Source organism: Leopardus geoffroyi, chromosome D3, assembly GCF_018350155.1.
Source record: "Leopardus geoffroyi isolate Oge1 chromosome D3, O.geoffroyi_Oge1_pat1.0, whole genome shotgun sequence".
Taxonomy (NCBI): Eukaryota; Metazoa; Chordata; class Mammalia; order Carnivora; family Felidae; genus Leopardus; species Leopardus geoffroyi.
In genome coordinates this window covers 9,686,297-9,708,862 of record NC_059339.1, presented here as the reverse complement: position 1 = coordinate 9,708,862, position 22,566 = coordinate 9,686,297, and the positions used below count along the sequence as shown (strand labels likewise).

At 43.8% G+C, this 22,566-nt stretch overlaps 3 protein-coding genes across 9 annotated transcripts in view; 1 reads left to right on the top strand and 2 right to left on the bottom strand.

Annotated features, from left to right (window-relative positions):
* TMEM116 (transmembrane protein 116) overlaps positions 1-22,566 on the top strand; it is a 166,131-nt gene that overhangs the window by 117,050 nt on the left and 26,515 nt on the right. The window contains exon 11 of one of the 2 annotated variants that reach the window (XM_045457003.1): positions 826-960. The exons of the other annotated variant lie outside the window; for it this stretch is intronic. Coding sequence (XP_045312959.1) covers positions 826-933 — 108 coding nt within the window. The 3' untranslated portion in view covers positions 934-960. Of the gene's footprint in view, positions 1-825; positions 961-22,566 lie in introns of those variants that run through there. 2 annotated transcript variants of the gene reach the window in all.
* LOC123587322 (disintegrin and metalloproteinase domain-containing protein 1-like) lies at positions 6,399-13,108 on the bottom strand. Its single transcript, XM_045456985.1, has one exon. The coding sequence runs from the start codon at positions 10,033-10,035 to the stop codon at positions 7,558-7,560; it is 2,478 nt and encodes an 825-aa protein (XP_045312941.1). The 5' UTR covers positions 10,036-13,108; the 3' UTR covers positions 6,399-7,557.
* MAPKAPK5 (MAPK activated protein kinase 5) overlaps positions 14,169-22,566 on the bottom strand; it is a 42,962-nt gene continuing 34,564 nt past the window's right edge. For 3 of the 6 annotated variants that reach the window (XM_045456995.1, XM_045456993.1, XM_045456997.1), the window contains 6 exons: positions 21,550-21,737; positions 19,267-19,387; positions 16,502-16,632; positions 16,125-16,240; positions 14,955-15,059; positions 14,169-14,623 (listed from right to left, as the gene is read on the bottom strand). In XM_045456995.1, the coding sequence (XP_045312951.1) occupies positions 14,529-14,623; positions 14,955-15,059; positions 16,125-16,240; positions 16,502-16,632; positions 19,267-19,387; positions 21,550-21,737 (756 nt within the window). In that variant the 3' untranslated portion in view covers positions 14,169-14,528. Of the gene's footprint in view, positions 14,624-14,954; positions 15,060-16,118; positions 16,241-16,501; positions 16,633-19,266; positions 19,388-21,549; positions 21,738-22,566 lie in introns of all 6 variants that reach the window. The other 3 variants (XM_045456992.1, XM_045456996.1, XM_045456994.1) reach the window with 1 other exon arrangement.

Genomic DNA, 22,566 nt, shown 5'->3' with positions numbered 1-22,566 from the left:
AAAACTCTCCCAGAAACACGTTCTTGCTTGGTTTTCAGGACCGTGCTCTCTCCCGGTGGTAGCCCTACCATACCAGCCACTTCTCCCACTTCTTTCCTGAATCCTCATCTTATCAACACCTACACATGGAATGTCCTGGAGCTAAGTCCTCACCCAGTCCTCAGATCTGTTCCTTTCTCTAGCTGCTGTCTCCCTAGAGCACTCCCAGGACAGTGTCAGCCTGTCCCTAGCTTGGATATCAAATCCATACTGACAACTCTCAAATATACATCTGTAGCTGACTTCCCTCCTGACTTCTAGACTCAGTCCTCTCGCTGCCTGCCTGGCATGCCCGCTTAGGTGTGTAATAGGCATCTCAAACTAAACATGTGCAACGGCTGCTCTTTCTACACTCCTCTGCCCCTCAGTAAATGGCAACTGTGTTCTTGCAGTTGCTCAGGGCGGAGCCACTGGGGTTGTCCTTCCTGCCTTTGTCTCACACTCTACATCTGCTCCCACAGCAAATCCTTTGAGCTCTACCTCATAATCCTCCCAGACTCCAGCCTCTTCTCACCACTGACACTTCAACCACCATCCTCAAAGCCTCTGATATCTCCCACTTGGCAAATCCCGAGGTATGTAAGGATTCTCTGCTCACGCAGTGGCTCATCGCCCTACCCCTGCCTGTTCCTTGATCATGTAGCATATGGAGTGATCCTTCAGTACTTCTCCGCTCTGGTCTCTCCTTTGCTGAAGCCCCTCCATGCTTCCCATCTCCACTGAATAGAAAACGTAACTCCTTACCAGTGCTTACCAAGTCTTTATGTGATCTGTCTCCACCCACAGCCCTCAACTCCTACTCTCCACCATGCTCATTGTGTCCAGATAATGCTGACCTCCCTGCTTTCTTCAAACATGCCAAGCATGCTGCCATCTCAGGACCTTTCCACCTAGACTTCCCTCTGCCAGGTTTGTTCTTCCCCTGATACCTGCTGAGCTTCTGCTGTCACCTTCTTTTTTGAAAAAGTTGTATTCATTTTTGAGAGAGAGAGACTGAGAACGAGCAGGGGAGGGGCACAGAAAGGGAGACACAGAATCCGAAGCAGCTCCAGGCTCCGAGCTGTCAGCACAGAGCCCGGCAGGGGGCTTGAACGCACAGACGATAAGATGATGACTTGAGCTGAAGTCGGATGCTTAACCGACTGAGCCACCCAGGCGCCCTTGCCCTTACTTTCTACCTGTCTCTCCTCAAATGTCACCTTCTCACACAGGTCTTCTCTGACCACTGCCTTCATATAATAGTCCACCCTGACATCACTCTACTTCCCCTTGCCCTGCTTCATTTTGTTCCATCACACAGATTATAACGTGGCACATCATGTCATTATCCTTTTGTTTGTGCTGGGTTCACAATTTTTTAAAATTTCCATGGGATCTGGGGCTTTGTCTTATTTACTACCATGTCTATTGTACTGGTAGTACAGTTCATAGGTAAAGACTCACTAGTGGTGGAACGAATGAACGAGTGAGACAATGAATGAATGGATGGATGGATGGGGACAAGTGACACGTGTCAGTTTCATAGTAAAATTAGAGTTCTATAAAAAGCCTTGGGCTTGGACAGCAAGGCTCAAATGTGCCAATTTGGTCCATCCCGAGCCATTTGCACTTTAAGGATTGAGGATACAGTCAGAAGAAGGAGAAGGCTAGAATCCGTGACTTAGGATCCAAGAAGCAAGACTGTTTTAATGCCACTATGGTCTTGAGAGGGGTCTAAGGAAAAGAATAAAGTCCTTACCAGTCTTACGTGGGTAAGGACTGGGCCCAAGGCAGTGATTGCCACATTAGCCAAATCTTATTCCTCCTCATCCCCAGAGATTTTCAGTTTAGTAGAGGAAGTAGAATATGTTTGCAAATGACCATATATAGGGTAGGTCAGAATGCCATAGGTATAAAGGAAATTCAGTATTATGACTCAGGAGTGGACAGACCTTACCGTTGTGGAACAACGTACAATTAATAGAGTCTTACAGCCATTGTCACAGTTGATGTTAGATCTTCTCGGTGTTTATTCGAGCACCCGCTGTATGCCAAGCACTGCACTGGATACCAGCACACACACACATTACCGAACTTAATCTCTCAACCGTTCTGTGAGAGGTAGCCTTTGTGGGTCATCATACTGAGGCAGAAACTCAGGCCCAAGGAAGTGAGGTTTCCTGTTCAAGACCAGTGAGCTAGAATGTAACGCTTAGGATTTAGGGACACGGAATGTGAAAGCCCCCTCAATAAGAAGAAAGGTGACTTTCTTCTTTTATTTATTTATTTAAAAATTTTTTAATGTTTATTTATTTTTGAGAGAGACAGAGACAGAGAGTAAGCAGGGAAGGGGCAGAGAGAGACAGAGATGCAGAAACTGAAGCATGCTCCAGACTCTGAGAGGTCAGCACAGAGCCCAACAAGGGGCTCAAACTCATGGACCGTGAGATCATGACCTGAGCCGAAGTCAGATGCTTAGTTAAGCCACTGAGCCAACCAGGTGCCCCGGCTTTCTTCTTTTTTAAAAAAAGTTACTGTTTACCCTCAGAAAGTTCTTCCTGGTTGGATTTGTTAGGCTAGGAGAACACAGGACTCAATGCTTACACGGCACTCATGCTCTTAGCGTCCAAGGAGGAGAAGAGAACTCTCACAGTGATTAGGAAAGGTAGCCTATTGTTTTCTCTTATGCTTGAATTGTTTTCTAAAACACTAGTAGACATTTACATTGGTCATCAAAACGGCGAACAGGACAAGAAAGATGATTAAAAATTGTATCTGTTTTGGGGGCGCCCGAGTGGCTCATTTGGTTAAGTGTCCGACGGCTCAGGTCACAACCTCACAGTTTGTGAGATGGAGCCCCACATCAGGCTCTGTGCTGACAGCGCGGAGCCTGGAGCCAGCTTCAGATTCTGTGTCTCCCTCTCTCTGTGCCCCTCCCCTGCTCTCACTCTGTCTCTTTCTCTCTCTCAAAAATAAACAAACATTTTTAAAAAATTGTATCTGTTTTGGAAAAAATCATGAATAAAACTAATGGTTTCTTTTTCTAGGTTCATATTGTGATAGAAAATGTAAATACTTCAGGAGAGACTCTGAATAGTTGGGGGACCTGATGTACTGGTATCATTTTGTTGCAAAAGTTTTATAGATTCCTGTCTGTGGGCTTTTCTTAAATCCTGACACATCAGTTACCTCCAAGTTGGGGTCTATTCTTATTTTTACAAAGCACTGAATTGGTAGCCTTTGCTTTATTTCACATACTTAATTGCGTAGCTGTATTTTTCTACTGGCCTAGCTTACCTATGGACCATAAAGGAAGGCTTTGGGTGGAAAAGGGGTCAGTGGATGGCATGAGGGAGGGCCTTCTCTCCTGCACCTTTTTCATGCGAAATTGTCTGCACTGACACCCTGCTTGTGATTATTCGGCCACTGGAAACGCGTTACTAGAAGAAATGTCGCGGCTTCGAAGCTCACTCCTTTTGTGTCTCACATGGCTTTTTTTCCGTTTCTCTACTAATGCATGAATACCTCCAGAATTTGAGATTCTGAGAACATGTCACCTAAGTAAACACATTTCTTGTGCTCAAAGTACTAATCGGAGATTTCACTCAAGGAAGGACAAGGATGGGTACTGCTGTTCTGTAGAAAACCATCACTTGATGGTCTGTTTCATACCGACACCCCTCTTAGTTCTTTCCATGAGTATCCTCAAAGAGAACCCATGGTTTCTTCAGAAAAGTAGAGAAAGGTTTGCTGGAGCAGTTTCAAGAGCCTGTCCGGAGCTGTGATGGTTGAACCAAGCAGGGGTGGGGAAGAGTAAGGTCATTTGGTGGAATCAAAAGCCCAGAGTGGGAAGTGGCCATGGCATGTAGTGAGGACACGGGTCCTTCCTGTCAGACATACTGAGGTGAGGAAGGAGGGCCTGCATGTTTTCAAAAGTCATAGGAGACAAAGGACAGGAGGACCCAATTGTCACAGCCCTTTAATGCCACACCAGGTTTACATCTTCTGCTCTAGAAAACGAGAGAGCAGTGGAAGTTCCTGAACTCCAGACTGTGGTGACAAGATCAGTGTCTGTAGAAGCTTAGGAAGGCCTTAAGAAGCCTGGTTAGGTAGTTTACCGCAGTAAAACGGGCAGGTGCTTGTAAACACTTGGTCAGCCATAATTCCATCTCTGCTGTTTCTTTTGTAGATATGTTAAATATAGTTTTCTAACTGTGAGAAGAGTCCCCATGGCTTTGTCATTCACATACTAACCCAACACCTTGCTTACCCTCATGCATTTCCTTGCAGCATAACCTCCTCACGTAAAACTTGCATAATTTTATTAAATAGCAGAAGTGGTATGGACCTTTTTTCCTTTTCTTTCCTAGTCCAAAACTTTTTAAAGATAAATGCCCAGAAGCAGGGGAGTATTAATTTTAAAAAGTCAGCATTTTGCAAACATTCTTGGAAGAAGTCTACCTTGGTTTTGAGAAAACATTTCAATGAGCATATTTGCCCAAAGGAAACAGCAACATTCTGTTCTGAAATTAAGTTTGTAAACACTGGAAGTTTTTATTTCCATTTTTAATACGGTGTCAAGAAACATTGCAAACCAGGGCAAAATGTTACTTAGTGCAGAACTGCATCCCTGTGAGGTTGATAATGTCACCTGTGTTGAAGGTAAATCTTTTATTTTTCCTTCAGCAGAGCCCCAGAGGAGAGGTTGGTGTTTGAGTCCAAGTTATGAGGATATTCCCCAGAGTACTCCTGCATGGACAAAGAAAGATGTCAGGTTGGGGGCATCCAAAGAAAGAGAGCACCTATCCAAGTCACCCAGGGAGAAAGAGACATGACCTCTGGACTCCACGAATATAAATGCCACATCCGAGTGCGTTCTTTTCCATATTAAGTTTCCTTTTGCTCCCTCTAAGTCTGGATGAAAATCTAGAGCCTGGACTTAGCTGTGCTTTGGGAAACTAAGGGAAGGGTCTTGGTCTCCACCAGTCTTAGGGAGCACAGAGAGGACAATAGCCACCCAGGGAAGGCAGGTGAAGGACGGCAAGGAGTCACTGTCAGAATCTCTTGGGGCTGCAGCTGGCTGGGTCATGAGTGACTACGAACAGAGATCACTGGAACACATAATCAAGCCTTCCTCAGAATCCCCCAAACATGCTGGGGGAGGGAATCCGGTGAAAGAGTGGGCTTTGTAGAAACAATCACACAAAATGCAGAACGCTGTACCTCAAACCCAAGTGCCCCTACCTCCTCTCTTAAAATTGGTCACCTCCCTTCTACAGCAGATCCTAAAGAACCCCAACCTTTAACCCCTGGAATTTGGGGGTTCCACACTTCTTAAGATCTACCTGGCAGTTAGAAACATGTCCCATTTTCTATCAGTTTTTCAGAGGAAGTTCATTCGAATAGCCTGTCCTAACCTTTGTTCCCTGCCTTCAACCTCGTCTTGCAATCATAAGGACAGCAACTAAAAATAGCCTATTCTACCTGCCACTTCCGTACTGCTAATTTTTTGTACATTTTGTTGTCAAACATTGTGAAGTTTTAAATAGGTTTTATTAATTGATTCTTGATTTTCCATCTGACTTTTGGTCTTTTAAGAACACCATTTAATTAGCTAAGCGTAATCACCCCATACGTAAATCATGATTCCCTTATACTTGAGAAGCTAGCAAAAATATGTGATGCTTTTTAGCTTTTATCATAGTCCGCATCACATGTGCAGTTAGGAATGCCATCCCTCCTGTTCTCCACTGACGTGCTTTTCAGCAGAAATCCTCCACATCTTTTTCAAAAGTCTCTAACCACAAGTTTACATGTGGGGGCCTTCATTTACCCAGTCTGCCCTTGTTCCCAAAGCTCTCAGCTCACTACTAATTAATGGTACGTTTTCACCGCAAATCCTGATCTGTCATAAAACACTCTGAGATTCGGTTACCAACAAATCTCATGACCTGGAATCTTACATACCTGAAGTCGTGATTTTGAATTTTCCCCCTGACGTTTAGTTTTGCTCCACCAAAAGTAATTAAGCTTCTAAAAAGCAGAAATCAGGTCTTATCCTTCCTTTGTCTGCTCTTTCCCACTCACGTAGGTCAAGCAATTAGAAGAGGGACTCAGCAAAAGTGTCGGCAGGGACTGATGCTCAGGAACTTCCCTGAGGCTCAGAACGCTAGACCTGTAGCAGCAACACTGCACCTGAGCAAGGTTTTGGCCAGTGCCATCCATAGAAGTTACCCTCCTATTTTAAGGTTGGTTCTGGCTAAGTCCTTCACTTGGTCAACATTTACCGAGCACCTACAATGAGCTGAGACCTCAAGCTGAGTAGGATATGAACCTGCCACTCCAGGAGGTCAGGATGTAATGGGGTAAAGACACTTTTCATCGGTAATGACTACACAACGTGGTAGGTTCGTGACAGCAATCAGCATCCATCCCGTAAAGGTTTTGTTTCGTTAGAGTCACTGAGGAAGAAGCCATGTTCTGGGCTATTGAGGACATACCGATCGTTGTTCTGGCCACTTTTTTTACTGAAGGACAGGCTCATGAAGCAGGGGGGAATGTAGATTCTGTCGTACCTGAGGCAGGACACAGGTTCCACCCGAACTCTGTGATGTCTGTTTCCTCATGTAGCAGATGGAGGTCTCAGAGTGTAGATGGGAAGATAAAATTAAGGCAAGGAATGCAAAGTGTTTTACACAGTGTCTTGTGCTATTGGATTATGTAGTTATTAAATGTGTTTGTGCTGTCTTTACAATTAAGTACCACTTAAAGCTCTGTTCCTTTCTACACTCACTCAACAGGTATTAACTTAATAAAGGAATTGAGAAACAAATATTTTTAATAAAGCAGAAAATAGCAAAAGGTAAAATGGGTATTTTAACTGAGCACTGGTCAAGATTGCTTCTTGGCTAGGTTGCCCACCTCTGGCCCATTTACCCCAACCAGAGTAATCATACCATCCTGAATTAATGGAGCTCTTTCAAGAAACTGCAAAACTAAAGGACATCCAGGTTATAGGCCATATAAAGCCTAAAGCGATGTGTTGTTTGAACACATATATTTATTTACTTACTAATTTAAAATCGTCTCATTTCATGAATAAACTTCACAGGGCAAATTAGAACAATGACATATAAACAACTTTCTAACATAATGTGTAGTTTTAAGTGGGGTGAAAAAGCCTGGGACTGCAATATATATAAGCATAAATAATGCTGTACACCCAGTAAAATAGGTGGAAGATTATATCCATAAAAGACGGATGACTCAGAAACTGGACCTACTAAGGCAATATATTTATCTGAATATTTCATGAGAAAAGTTTAATTTAAATGCTTCATAAAATGTGAAAATGAAAATTTGAAATATTTTTATAAGTGATTTTACATATGCATAGATAACCAGTGACTAAGTTGAAGAAGAAAAGTCCTCCTCGCACAGTTTACCTTTCCACAGGCTGTAGACTTCCTATCAGGGTCTGCAGCCGTCAGTGTAAAAACTTCATGTTTGCTCCACTGAGCCTCTATTCCACCTAATGATTCAGGTATTTGCTATATTCGCCTTCTTCCTGTCACTACTCATTTTTCCCCCTGGTTCTTCCTCTAATCTGCCTACTTCTGTTTCTGGTACAGTTTCTTGAGTATCTTCTAGAACCTTTTGTTGGCACTGTGATCTCTCCTTTCCAGCCTCAATAATGGCACCAATAATCAGACTTAAAAATACTATTAAAAGAAATAAGGCGAATAAGTACACCATCCTGGAAAGGCCTTTGCTTTCATCTTCATGCTCACAACCTCTGCCAGAATTACTACGAGAAACACTATGACTTCTGCTTTCATCTTCACTTGGATTTCCATCATGTGGCTTTCCAGGAGGGCCACTGTCCACACTACCCCCATTTCCTGCAGTTTTGCAGTCAGGGGGTGCATAGCCAGCCTCACAATGACAGTGCCTTAAATTGTTGCAGACTCCTCTCCCATTACACATTTCATTAGGTTCACAGTCGTAGTGGAGCACGGCATGATCAGTGCAGGAGTAATTCATGCAGACTTTGTGTGGGGCACAAAGAGTGCCGTTGTGCACCTCTCCATCATCGGGGATGTCAGTCATGTTATAGGCATCCATGCTCCAGCACCAGTCATCTTTGTGAGGTACCTGGATCAGAGTATGGTGGGGTTTGAGTGCTGGTATCTGTCTAATATTTGTACATATAAGTTTCCCACAAAATATATGATCATCAGAGCAATTAACATACTTTGTCCTAGACGAGGCCCACAAGCCACAGTTCCCGAACCGGTCTCCTTTGGTGTTCATGGAAATATAACAGTGTTCTGGGGCAGACCTTGCAGGGGACCCATATATATCCACACATTGATTATCAGGGTTCTTACACCGGCCGCCAAAACAATAGTGAATTCTGTCACACAATGTGCCATCTTGCTTATAGCGGTCTATGGGGCATTCTCCGGAGGTACCATCACAATATTCAGGGAGGTCACACTCTCCAAGAGCAGGACGACACATGAATCCCTTATGTCTCAACTGGCAATCAGAACAGCATAGGCCATCACTACACTGCGCATGCTCCTTCAGCCTACATGTTTGGTCACAGCACCGGTGATCACCACAGTCAGGTCCGCAGTCACACTCCTCATTGTCCTCCAACACACCATTTCCACACTCTGCATTCCTACGCAGGCGATGTTGGGGCCGAGGCTTGTTAAATAGGCAGCCCCCTTTGTGTTCCCGGAGGAACTGGTAGAAGTAATCCGAGCTGCAGTTGCTGAAGCCACCTTCTTTGGTGATATTTTCACGCATGAGGCACAAGCGTTTATCTCTACAAGCGCAGGCCGAGTGGTCGTGCCGAATACCCAAGTTGTGCCCAAGCTCATGGGCCATGAGCGCTGCAAACAGGAGGACGTCTTCATGATGGAAGGACTCAACGGCTGCCGCAAAGCCACTTGAACAGGCACCACTGAGAAATGCCTGTCCCTCGTCTCCTTCAGGATGATGTCCAACGATCATGTGGGCAACATCGTGCTTCACACGACGGGAGAGCTTCTCCTGTCTCCAGCTGTTGAAATGCCCGAGTGTAACTTGCAAGTCCGCCGGCACTTCTATGAGGTCCCCCTCGGTCCAAATCTCCATTCCAGCCAGCACCACCTCTGTGTTTATCCCCCTGGTGAAGCTGTTGGCCAGAGCGGTGATGTCCATGACCCTCTGGACTGTCTCACTGACGTCACTGCCCCACATTTGGAACCGCTGGTTGTTGACCACGACAAACATCTCCACGTACTTGGGGTGTGACCAAAAGGAGGACGGTGCCTGTGGACTGTGAGGCTTCCTGCTCCCCTGCTGCCGGCTGGCAGGCGCCACTTGGCTGCCTTCGGAAGTGACCCCACAGGAGACTCGAGCTTGGTGTGCCATCGTGTACAACACATGTTCAGAGCGTTTCGAAGTGTCCTTGGGCTTAATGCCATAGGGTTTCCCCTCCTTAATCAGGATGCCGCTGAGGCCTGAACAGGTGTTGAGAGAAACAAAAGAACCCGGGACTCCTTCTATGTAGCCTTCATAGTGACAGTCGTGTGAGATGAAAGGCATTTCTTGCCCCAGGACGCCACCGTGGTAGCTGAAGACTGGAAAGTCCTTCACAAAACAGTCTCTCTTCGCCTTCAGGTGAATCATCCATTTCTGGCCCTGCATTAAGAGCATATAGGATGCCTTTTCCACTGGGTCTTCCCTTCCCTTGACTGTCAGGCTCTTGGGGATGACTGTTTCATAAGAAGAGTAATATACAGATCCCAGGTCACAGTACAAGGTTGGCAGGAAAATCACCAACAGCAGCACAATCCCCAATCTGACACACGAGGGTTCTGGCACTTGCCCCAGCCTCAAGTTCCTCTTCTGCTGAGCCCAAATCTGAAACTTTACCTTACCCTCTTTCGAGGCACCTTGGTTTTTCCATGATGACAGTGTAGAGGCAGGGTGTCTCAAAGAGGCTGCCACTGAAACAGCCATTGTGAATCAGTTGGCACTGCAGGGCTTCCGTCCTACAGCAGCAGCTCTGCCTCGCATGTTGAGCCTCAGAGACTCAAGTATCAGCCCCAGATCTGGGCTGGCTCCCTTAGGGATGGCTGCTGTCCAGCTCTTGGGTTACAGACTTAGGGACTGTATTTCTACTTGCTCTTGGCCTTTTCTAGTTCCCTTACCATAGGACTTCCTTCCAACAGCAGTAGCTTTAACGTTCCTTGGGTAAGTTCCCTTTGTCCTCACAGAGAGATACCATGTGGGCAGACTGTAATGATCCAGCCAGTACTATAACTCAGGCAAATTATCCTTATTCTCAACCCAGGCCACACTACTCCTGATATCCGTTAATCTGTTCATTCTTTGAAATCCAACATTCTGGCAGGAGGTTGGGGGGGAGGGGACAGGGATCCTTTGGGGATCTCTGAACAGGACAAAGTTCTCTGTTGCCCATGCCTCCCGTCCCCATTTCTGTAGCATTCAGGATACTGTTTCGCAGCCCAAGCCTCCTTTGTCAGCCTTTGTTCATTACACATTCAGTTTAGACATTCTATATCTGCATATAAACATATTTTTTTCTGCTATGAAGTTTTCCTAATGCACATATTAAGTGACAAATGAAATGAGCTCAGTTTTACCATGGAAATATGTAAGTGAGGAGGATCAACATTCAGTTCCTCCCAACAGACCCAACACAAAAAGAAACTAAGTAGGTATCTAGTTACCATTTCACCAAGAAAATAAAAACTGGAGTCTGTAAGAATTTTTTTGAAGATTTCTTCACTCTTTTCACTAAAATTGAACTGTACTGTCTGTGTAAGTCTTTGGATTTGGTTTTGTGTCAATTTCCTGGGGTATTTTGCAGTACAAAATCGAAAGGGAGAAAAAGCACTATCTATCCACATTCTTTGCATAGTTATTCTCCTGTGCATTCTAAGATGAACTAAAATAAGACCGTACATATTTTATCTTGCATAGAAATAATTTTATATCAAGTCAAACGTTTACAATATAAAACCTTTGAAGTAAGGGTTATGACTACAACTAACACTCAACAATGGAGATATGCCCTATCTAGTTCAAAAAGGAATGGTTCGGTACCACAAGATCTCAGATGTGAGCAGGAGAGCAGGTCACCTCAATTATATTTAATTCCTAATACAGATGATAAAATTTATCATTAGCATCTGGCATCATTAGCATCTAGCAAATATTAAGAAATTTATAGCAAGTAAGGTAAGATGATTTCTAGCTAGATTTCTTCTTTTATTTTATATAAGAGAAGAAAGCCTCTTCCAATTATATAATTTGGAAATTAATACAAACTTAAGGTATTTCCCTGTATTTTAACCAAACATGTAGGACAAATTGAGTCATTTTGTGGGATAAAAGAACCAAATCAATAATAAAAGAACACTACTACTTTTTAAATAAATAGAAATATAATTAAAGCTAAGTGTATCCAAGTTTTCAGTTTTTAAATTGAAACACATTTTCTTTAATACATACACATATACGTGTTCACAGACAAGGTCTGATTTAGATCATTTGAGTTCTCTAACCAATAATCCCTTCAATTTGTTCTTTCTCACATGAATACAACAAACTCTTCTTAAAAAGTTATCTATTTAGAGAAAAAAAATTTTTCACTTCTTAAGTAGGCTCTATGCCCAATGTGGGGCTTGAACTCATCACACAAGATCAAGAGTGGCACACTCCACTGATGAGCCAGCCAGGTGCCCCTAAAAAGCGTACCTATTTCTAGCTTTAAAAAGCTAAAAAGCTATCCTCCTATGTTTCAGACAGGTATCTGACAGGTATTTTCCTATGCTTATACACTTAACCGGAAAGATACACAAATTGTTTTACATCAAGCAGATTTATAACTGTTAAAGTCTATAGGCATTTGAGTGGTAAGTAATGGTTTTGGTTAAACAGAGGGTTAGCAAATCATGTGGGAAAACTGGAGACTCTAACCTCCTGCCTACAAGAACTGTTCTTACAACGTGAACTGCCTGCAGGTAGAGGCATTTAGAGGTAGGAAGAGACGAAGCTGATTTTGCTTCACATCCAGTTACATGTGAAATTTGCTTTATTAGGAAACCTGACTGGCATACCAAAACAGAATTTGCTACTGGCCTACAAACCCCACAAACGAAATTCCACTTTGAAGACCACAAACAGTGCTGCGTCCTTTGGGAACTACTGTTCTGTCAGGGGTCCAAAGTAAGACCCACTTTTGCACTCCAACAGCTAGACTGTCCTCCAGGGTATTCACCAGCTTCCAGCATGGAGCGCTCTCATGTGGGCATATGTGGACGCAGCGCTTCTTTTGGGGGCCAGATTAATTCGGCCCGGTGTGACTAAAATGTGGGCAACTGTTGCTTAGAGTAAAAGGAAGCACTATTGTGGATGTCCTTTTAGATCATGCCTAAAATTCACCACATGCTAAAGGAAAAAAAAAATCATCCAGAGCCTTTGGAAGGTACCCTAATAACAAATCGAGAAGTTAATGGTAGACTGGGCATACCAGTATTTACCCTGAAAAAAAAGAGTAACAAAGTTAACTATGGCCTTCCTTCCTCCAGCCAATACCTGTGCCCTGAGAAAAACAACAGGTGAACATTCATTCTGTTCTTCTAGAAATAAGTGCAGCATTTTTCCTGATTGCAGTAAGCGATTTGTAAGACTGCATTTCACTAAAAAAACAATAACTTAATTCAACCCTTAATTCAACTCTCAGCTAAGTCTTCTGGTCAATAAATAAACATTTTGTTTTTCTCTGCTGCCTAACTCTCCGATTTTGCCGTATTTAAAAGCACTGAGTTCTCCTTACAGGGTATCCATTTACAACTTAGTTGTAAACCATTTAGTTATTAGTCACTTAAGATTAGGGAGCCTTACCGTTAAAAGTATCTATTACCCAATATGACAAGGTAATCCTTATAAGATGCTTTGTGTTTTTATCATGTATTTCCAGTCAGTCACATACATGTGATGCATACTAACCAAATGTCTTCCTGAGGACATGCTCAGCAAAGTGGACAAATCATAAGAAAAGAAGTGAGCTTGGGGCGCCTGGGTGGCTTGGTCGGTTAAGCGTCCAACTTCGGCTCAGGTCATGATCTCACAGTCCGTGAGTTCGAGCCCCGCGTCGGGCTCTGTGCTGACAGCTCAGAGCCTGGAGCCTGTTTCGGATTCTGTGTCTCCCTCTCTCTCTGCCCCTCCCCTGTTCATGCTCTGTCTCTCTCTGTCTCAAAAATAAATAAACTTTAAAAAGAAAAGAAGTGAGCTCTGTGAGGTCAATTTTGATCGAAGAGAATGTGACAGGACAAAAGTGAAGAATTGCACCTGCGACCATCTTCCTCTGCTCTGTGAATTGGAGTTTGCCTGTTAGCCCTTCTATTTACCAACACAGGCACCCGCCAAAAACTGCCAAACACACAAATAACGGTTTGTTATGGAAGCTCGTGTGCACAACAGAAAACTAAAAAAGCATCCAGCCTTGTTTTCCATTCAAACAGTTGATCTCTGGCCGAAAACCACCCTTCCTGAAAATGAAGGGCACTGAACGAAACAGACGTAGCCTGGGGATGCCAACACGAAGCGCAGGCTGAAATATCAGAGAGTAAAAGGGCAGCTTTAGAAGAAAAAACTGGACCATTTTAGATGCTAATCCAGTAGTCTAGTTTACATGATATGTAACTTTCTCAGAAAAATTATCTGATAAAAAGGGCCAGGAGAACAGAAAAACGGAAGCAGCAGCAACAGAGCTTGGTGAGGTCTGTGGGGAAGGGAAGAGGGCTGAGCAGGACCTTAGAGGAGCAGAATGAAGCTCTGGTTCTACATGAAAAGAATAAACTCGAAATCTTGTTAGATGTCAGAAACCCCCCATACCTTTGAAAAGATCTGACCCCCAAAAAAGAGAAATGTTACCACTTTTCTCTAAGGAATTAGGGACAAGAGAAATGAGGCCTCAGCTCCTTGCCTCTTCTATCATGGGAGTTGGCATCCTGTGGGTTCCAGCAGGCAGTCTGCAATATGGATCCACAAAAATCTGTTTGGCACCAGAGCTAATCTACCGATGGTGCAGAAAGCAAATACACAGGGTGAGTGAGACCAGATTCCACAGTACTTGATTCAAATGTTTACTGAACAGACAGGTCAGTATCGTCGGCCCTTTGTCTATCACTGACAAATGGTTTTTGTATACTTTATTACAAATAAAACAATCTTGTTGACAATACCATCTATCATCTTACAAACATATGAGAAAACAGTCCTAGAGTAATAGTATATCTCTAGGAACTGAGCTTTTCTTACAAACAAATGAACTATACTATGAGTAAGTTCTGTATTTAAATCTATACAGCATCTTTAAGTAATGTGGAAATGAAATTATGATTTATTAATTTACATAAAAATTACTTTATACATTAAAGAATAATTTTTCAAATTGTTAAAAAAAAAGTCTGAAGCCGTCATTATTGGGATTCATGGGACATGGTTTGTTCTTCTATCACTTGCTTCACAATTTCTGCCAGTTTTAGTCGATCCACTTTATCTGTGAATCCACGACCTGAAATGCACAAAAAAAAAGGTCAGTCTCCAAATGTTTGGGGTGAGACTGTTAACAGGGATCCAGTAAGGTACCCAAGGGGTGTGAGACTGGGGCTCTGCAGTGTGGAATCTGCAGCACAAAGTTCATCTGAACTCTGGAAAGCAAGTGAGAGGGCTGGACGTCCATGCCTGTGCAGTTAAGCAGGACTAACCCCATCCCAGAGTACTCCACTCACTTTCTAGCCTCACTTCCCCTCAAAACAGCCCAGCTCAGCCCCCAGACATCCTCCATGTTCCACATGTAATGACTTCTCCGCGTTCAGGGAGAAAGGGAGAAGTAAGTTTCCTACCATTCCAACTGAAGCTTTGCAGAGTATCTCTTAGGAGTTTGCATTCCCGGTTATACTTCCAAGCCTCCTGCATTACTTCATTCAGCTTTTCATCTTCATTCTCTCCTATTAATAAAGATGAAGAAGAAGTTGCGTTTTCCTGTGGCATCATGGGATGTGAAGTGTCAGAGACGGAAGGACATGATGTCCAGCTCGTTGAGAAGTGGTGAGTTAAGGGGCAAACTTTCACAGACGCTGTTGTTACTTCCAGTCCCTACCTTATATGGAGGCCACTTCTGGGCTCTGAACTCTTATTCTGACAGCCTCACACAACTCCTCTCGTGGCCCCAGGGTCTTAGCACTGGGGTATGGGAAACAGGCAGAGTCAGACTCTGCTGCTGAGCAAGAATACCTGGTTAACCTAAGAGACCAAACGACGAAGAGAGAGCAAGGCTGAGGGGACCACCTCTTTGTCCTAGGCTCATTTCTTACTTTGGAAGCTGTGGTACACCCTGGGAGTTCTCTTAAAACCCAAGAAATCTAGATGGTTTTCTGGTCTACTACTTGAAGCCTCTCATTCATCTGCTGAGGAGAGTCCATGACACCCCAGTGAGTGTATTAAAAGAAAGCTGTCACTCACAAAAGGAGACATGCACAAGTCACACTCTGCCCATGATACAAGTAGCAGCAGGGGTCACTTCTGAACTTGGGAGGTATTCTCTTTATATCCACAAGTTAATGACGGCCTTGTACTCTAAAGGCTCCGGAAACGTTCCTGACCTTCACAAGCTGATCCTGACCCTGTCCCCATTTTCCGTTCTCCATCTTCTATCCTGTGCCCTCGTTAACAAACTAAGAAAACACAAAACTACATGCTGCACCAGACGCGGGCAATTATACGTCAACTAGCAGTTTCACAGAAAACCAAAAGAGGGACGAAACTTACCACCTTTCTGAGTTCCCACTGCCTTCTCTTTTTAGTGGGCACAGATTTATACATATATAAAATTACATAATAATTTATATAAATTTATAATTTAAATAATTTATATAATTATTTTCTCACAACACAAAGATGAAACAGACAGCCTCAAATTAAACCACTCCTTCTGTCATGTGCATGTGAGCACGTGCACACACACACACTCACACTCACACACACGGAACATTGGTAAATGGCGTGACCTTTACCAGCCTGGGGGAGAATACACTGAGCAATCACATCTCGGAGCTTTTCCAAGGCAACATTTGAATCCTCGGCTCCATTTTCACGGTCGTGGATATAAACACCGTCCTTTGGCTTGGTGCTTTAAAAGTTTGGGAGAGAGGTAATAACAAGGTGAAACCTCAAAAACCAACTCTCCACAGCTGTTTACTCTAAAGATAAGGCAGCACATTTTTCAGATAAATGATTAACTATAGAGTGTCTCCACCTCCTCATGCTATTTAACAAGCCATCCTTTCCACCCTCTTAAGAGGTAGAAAAAGGGCAGACCCCTGGCTGACCTCTCCCAATCCTGCACTCAGGCACACCAACCATGGAGAATCCACAAAATAAGCTTAGTTACCCGAGTAATTTCCTTTTTCTCAGAATGGGGTTGTTCACAGAGTGCAGGGGTTTGAGGCTGACTTTCAGATCCTGGATTCTCATGTTGGCCAACTGTTCTGCATGAGCCTGCTGGATTCCTGCAACCACCGCCTGAATGTAAACACTGTCATCAGTTTTCACACTCACTTCAGGGCACCTAAAGAGCCAATCTAAGAGAGTAGGAAGGAGAAGCTCAAAGAACTAAGAAGGTAGTTTCACTGTTATGCTGGCAGTATACAAATTTTGATAAGCCAGAGCATTCTTCCCCACGGATTGGCAAGCCCAGGGAATACCAGGCAAACCAAGGGCCATACAACAGCTAGCTCTTCTTCCCTGCGTGTGGACAGAAATGCAAGTAAGAAGCGCTAACGAGACTTATGTTCACAGTCACTGGCAAGAGCAAGTGTAAAGAGAGGCATTCATGGCCATCAGGGGAAAGGCTGGTAAGCTGCTGCCTGAGAAGTCTCCTGTAGTGGCATTTATTCACTGCCCCCACAGTGTAGACAATCATTTCAGCCCTGATGGCTCAGAACCCCAACTACTTCATACGATAAGCATGGTAGATCATCAGAAACTGATCTATAAGCCAGTCAATTAATTTGCAATGAGAAATAACTGTCAATGGAGTCTAGAACTTTTGAAGTCTGTGTCTTTGTGACCAGTGCCGGCTGCTACTATGGGCAGACCAATTAAGGAAGATAAATAATCAGCAGAAAGCTTTCTAAGAACAAGATGATCCCATGTTTATATTTTTAAACAGGACAAACTGTGAGTGTGTGTGTGTGTCTCCACAAAATAAGATCAGTAAGGATACATTAAGCCATAGATTACCTCATCTCTGAAGGGTGAGACTGAGGCCAGGGGAATGAAAAGGAATTTATGCTTTTTATTTTATATACCTCTGTACTATTTGAATTTCAACAATAAAATTTGATAGTTTTAAAAAGTAGTTCCCTGTTAAGCATGCAATTATATCAGGTAGAGTTTGAACTCATTTAAGGGAACTATAATAGCTGGCCTTGGCTAAACTCCACTGGATCCTCACATCACCCTTATCAGTGATGGCCCAATCAAAAAGATGAGAATAGCTCAAGGTTGTCAGCTCAGACTCCATCTCCTAGGCAGGGCTTAGATGGACACTATCCAACATCTATATATGTGGCCATTTTTCTGCACTTCAGAGTTAGCCAACCTACATCATGACCCCATTATTTCTTCAAAAATGGGAATATATGGTCTGTCACCTTGCAGTTCCATCTTAGAGGCCTAGGGGCCACTCTTTCTCATTAAGAAGATTCTGCATATCCATATTTGGCTTCATTATACACGAAGTCTAAAGTAACTCCAGAAAGCAATCTTATTTCTTCAATCCCAAGATCTTGAGGAAAGCCACACTATAACCCCCATGTGCCGATTTAAATTATCTCAGGATTTTGGACTGATCAAACCAATTCTGGACTACTGGGCGTATTTAAACCAGGAGGACAACGACACAAAATCAGATATGGCAAAGAACTCTGTTCTTTCCAGCTCTTTCTTTCCCATACTCCACCAAAACTAAGGGAAGACTGAAAAATTTTTTCCTATTATTCCCTTACTCTTTCTCACACTTCAACCCTGTGCCTTCTAAGTGGGTAAAACTCACGTCTGCATCACTGCCTTTACCTCTCAACTACACTATAGTCCCACACAACACATCTCATTCATTTACATGTCCATCTAAACAGTATCTAAAATCTAAGAGACTTGCCTTGACCTAAACCAGCTTTGTTCCTGATTTCCCTCTATTTGTCAATGGTATCACTAGATATGACACCCATTGTCCCCTTAATATCTACTAAGTCATCAAAAACTGTAGAAATTTGTCTCAGAAAATATTGAGTCTATTCATATGTCTCTACTTCTCTGCTCCTAGAGTTGCCCCTCAGCTTGCAGATGACTGCAGAAGTCTTAGGTTGGCAAGTCTGCAAGTCTGGCTGACCATCCCTAAATACCTTCCCTGTGGCAAATATCTTCCCCCAAATTTACAAAGGCCCCTCAGTTATGCACTACTAAGACTTAAGCTCCTCTGTGTACTTTCAAAGCCTGGCCCTGCCACAGATGTCTCCCGGACTTCCCATTAATAAGCTAGGTGATTTTTCCCACTCAGGCACTTCGGTCTGTAATTGTTTGCTCCTGGTGTTCCCCACACTTGGGCACTTATGCTGTCTGCTCATATTCTTTGAGGCAGCTCATGGCTAAACCCATGAACCGGTTAAAAACTGCCATGCAGTAATTAAAATATGGGAGGGTTGCCTTCTCTTTGGGAACTCTTCCCTAGTTACACCCCTTCAAAGATGTTCTCTTTTTCTGAATTCCCACAGCATTCATAGAAAATGTAGCATGCAAAGCTCTGATGTCTGAAATGTTCCCTCCCTGTTTCAGGTAAATTGGTCTTTCCAACCAGTCTTGTTTAAACCCCTCAGGGGAAGGGAGGGTGTCTCACAGTACTATGTGCCCCTCAACCCCACAGCACAAACATGAAGGATTTGGGTTTTCCTTTAGTGTGTATTCACTGGGCCCTGATCTGGTCTTTTATGCAAAGAAGCTTTTATTTCAGATCCTGACTTTCAGGAAAGCAGGGACACCTCTCTGGTAAAGACTGAGTTCTCTGTATTGCTCTGCTTTGAGCCCTCGCTGAACTTTGTCCCAGCATTCCTTCTCAACAAAGCCTTTTTGGTGAACAAAGTAATCATCATTCAAAACCTTATCCATCATCAGTTGAGCAGAGGGTAGCACATTATCCAAGGCCTCTGTCGAGTTGAGCCATGGGTGGTCCAACACGCCCTCGATGGTGAGTCTTTCCTCTGGTTTGACCTTTAAGAGCCTGTGGAGAAAAGGCCAACAGGGTGCTGTGCATAGTTGCTTCCAGAAGGCCAGGAAGTTCCTGGGTCTGGTTCTTACCAGCTCCAGCTTCTGACTTTCTACAAACTCCTACAAGCTTAGGCTTTCCATCTGCAGGAAGGGGTGGGGTTCTAGTCCCTAGCCACTAGTTGTGAGGGCATGTTGTCCTTTGCTAGTCCTTTCTATACTAGACAGAGTGAGATAAAAAAGACAGGAAAAGGCTTAATCCAGTGATACTTCAGACTGAGTTCTAGGTTCAATAAGCCCACATACAGCTTATAGTTCCTGAGACTTGAATCTCCACATTCATGTTTTTTAGGACAGCAGGCTCCAATTTCCAAATGGGACTCAAAGTGCTCTTTTGGCTGATAGTGGCTACAAAGAGGGTCATTTAGTAATGAAAATCCAGGTTGCTACTTGTGATAAAACTGACAGATGTAACCATATGAACCCTTTATTCCAAAAACATTCAAAAGCTAAAAATATAGAGTTTCTGAGCGGGGAAGGCTTTCCTTCTAAGCTGAATGTATTGCTATGTACCATCTGCATTTTGATCGTACTTCTTTACATCTTGTCTGTTCATGCTGATGCAATTCTTAGCTCACTTCAGCATGTGTGCTAGGCTTTTTACAGCCCCTCCTTCCAACTACATATCCTCCCACTATAAATGTCAGAGTCAGGACAACACGTGCACTTGCTCTTTCAGGTTCTCTGCAACCTCTGGGTCATTCTGAACAAACAGCTTCAGATTCTAAAGAAAGGATCATTTAGAAAAGAATCCAAGGGGCGCCTGGGTGGCTCAGTCAGTTAAGCATCCGACTCTTGATTTCAGCTCAGGTCATGTATGATCTCACGGTTTGTGGGTGTGAGCCCCGCATCGGGCTCTGCATTGACAGTGCGGAGCCTGCTAGGGATTTTTTCTCTCCCCCTCACTCTGCCCCTTCCCCCGCCTCAAAAAAAAACAAACATAGGGAAAAGAAAGAAAAGAAAGGAAAGGAAAGGAAAGGAAAGGAAAGGAAAGGAAAGGAAAGGAAAAGAGAAAAGAAAAGAAAAGAAAAGAAAAGAAAAGAAAAGAAAAGAAAAGAAAAGAAAAGAAAAAAAAGAAAAAGGAAGAAAAGAATCCCGAAGCTGAAAGAAGATAATCAATGTTACTCTAGGGACAGGAAATATATTCTACAGAACTGACAAAGAACCACTTAGAGGATACTGATGTTTTGGTTAAGTAGCTGAGAATACAGTGTGGAAACAGCATGGGAAGACAAATGATGCTGTAAACATTGCCTCTGCCCTCCGCCCTCCTAAGAAGTTTTACTTACAGATTTTAGAAACTAGTCCCTCTTTATATACATAGATCCTTAACCAGTGGGATAAGCTCACTTTTGAAAGGGAGTAATCTCCACAGAGAAATGGCTGTGGTGTCAGGAGACAGCTCCCGGGCACTGCCCCGTTAATGCCTATCTTCATCGCATTACAGATGAAGAAACTGAAACCAAAAGAGGGAAAATTGCTCAGTGAACCCAAAGCAGTAGGAATGCTGGAAGAGTGCCCAAATCCCAGGCAACTGGGCCTCCCACACAGGCGGGCAGGAAAGGCAAATACACCTCAAATTTAGGTCTGACTTCTTACCTAGTCCTTCAGCTACCAAAGGACTCTGTCAACTCTCCCTCACCCACTCACTAGGACTAAATCTTCTAAATCTATCTCAGCAGTGGGGAGTCTAGAGGCCTACACAATCAGCCGCATACCCCCAGCAGCCAAAGAATGAAAAGCCAAAGTGTCATTGTCATCTTAGCCCCTGAGTTCAGTTCCTGATGCCACGTCTTTTCCACGTGACTGGCTAACATGCAGGAAGGGCACACCACAGGGCTTACCACTTAAGGTCCTAAATTAATGTTCACAGAGACAGTAGCTACCGAGGGACCTGGGTTCACATCCCTGAGGACAAATTCTAAGAATGCAGCAGGTGGGAGCAAAGCTCCATTTTCATCAAGGTGGAAATGCAGAGCTCTCATCTCAGACCGCAGGGATGAGAATTCTATGATGTGCAAACAGGAAGGAACATGCCTGGGAAACCAATGACTTTTCCCTTGTGCTCCACCACCTTAGGCCTCCTTGGCCTCCCCACCCTGCAGCATGGGGACTCACTTCCTCACAACATCTTTGGCCATCTCCGAGATCTGGCTCCACTCTTCTTCTGGGAACTCAAAACTGCCTGTCATGATCTTTCTCCGCATATCCTTTGGGATAGTCCGGCTGTGGTGTTTGGAGTAAAAAGGAGGGTATCCACACAACATCACATAGATAATCACCCCTAGGGACCACAGGTCACAGCTCTGAAAGGAAAAAGAAAATAGTCACTTATGAGCAGAGGTACAGCCCCAAAATAAAGCCCCCAGGACCAGCCCAGAGACAGCCCCTAAAATACACAGGCTGGTATCTCCAAAAATCACTTAACAGAGACTGGCAAAGTTTCAGGAAGTCTTAAGGGAACTAACCTTTCTCTCCATATGTTTTATATGCCACCACTGCTACATATATACACACCAGTACACAAGGCCAGTCTAGGGTGAAATAAACAGTCAATTTTATTCTCATTGCTCAGGCCCAAGCTACTAGCTGAGCCTTGGGTACAGCTGTACGACACTTCATCTCCAGCTACAGACGTAACAGATATAAACCAGCTGGTTGGGAAACATGTGCTAGGTCAACCTGGGCAAGGTTGAGGGTACAGGAACCAAGTAGCTAGGACACAGGCAGGTTGACCCTATAATATAGCACAAGTCATTTCATCAAAACCCAAAGCAGTTTGACACAGATCAGAAAGAGACAGTAGAGGAAGAACAGGAGGTCTAAAAGCATTCCTTTGATGACTCATTGCACCCATGCGCCAGACCATACACCATTCTTGGGGAAGATCTTTGGAAAGAAAGAAAATTGCCACGAACTACTTTGTCTGTAGGTGTTAAGGTGCCTTCATAGGCAATAGTCACAACATGATCATTAATAAAACACTCCTAATTTAGTTAAATGCAGCTCTACCTGCCTCAGAACCTGGGTCCTCAGAGGCTCCAATTCAAGCCTGTCTTGAATTGCTGGACAAAAGCAGTGTCTGCCTGAGAGAGGCAGCCCAGGGAGCCTGCCACTGAGGCCACATGCTCTCGC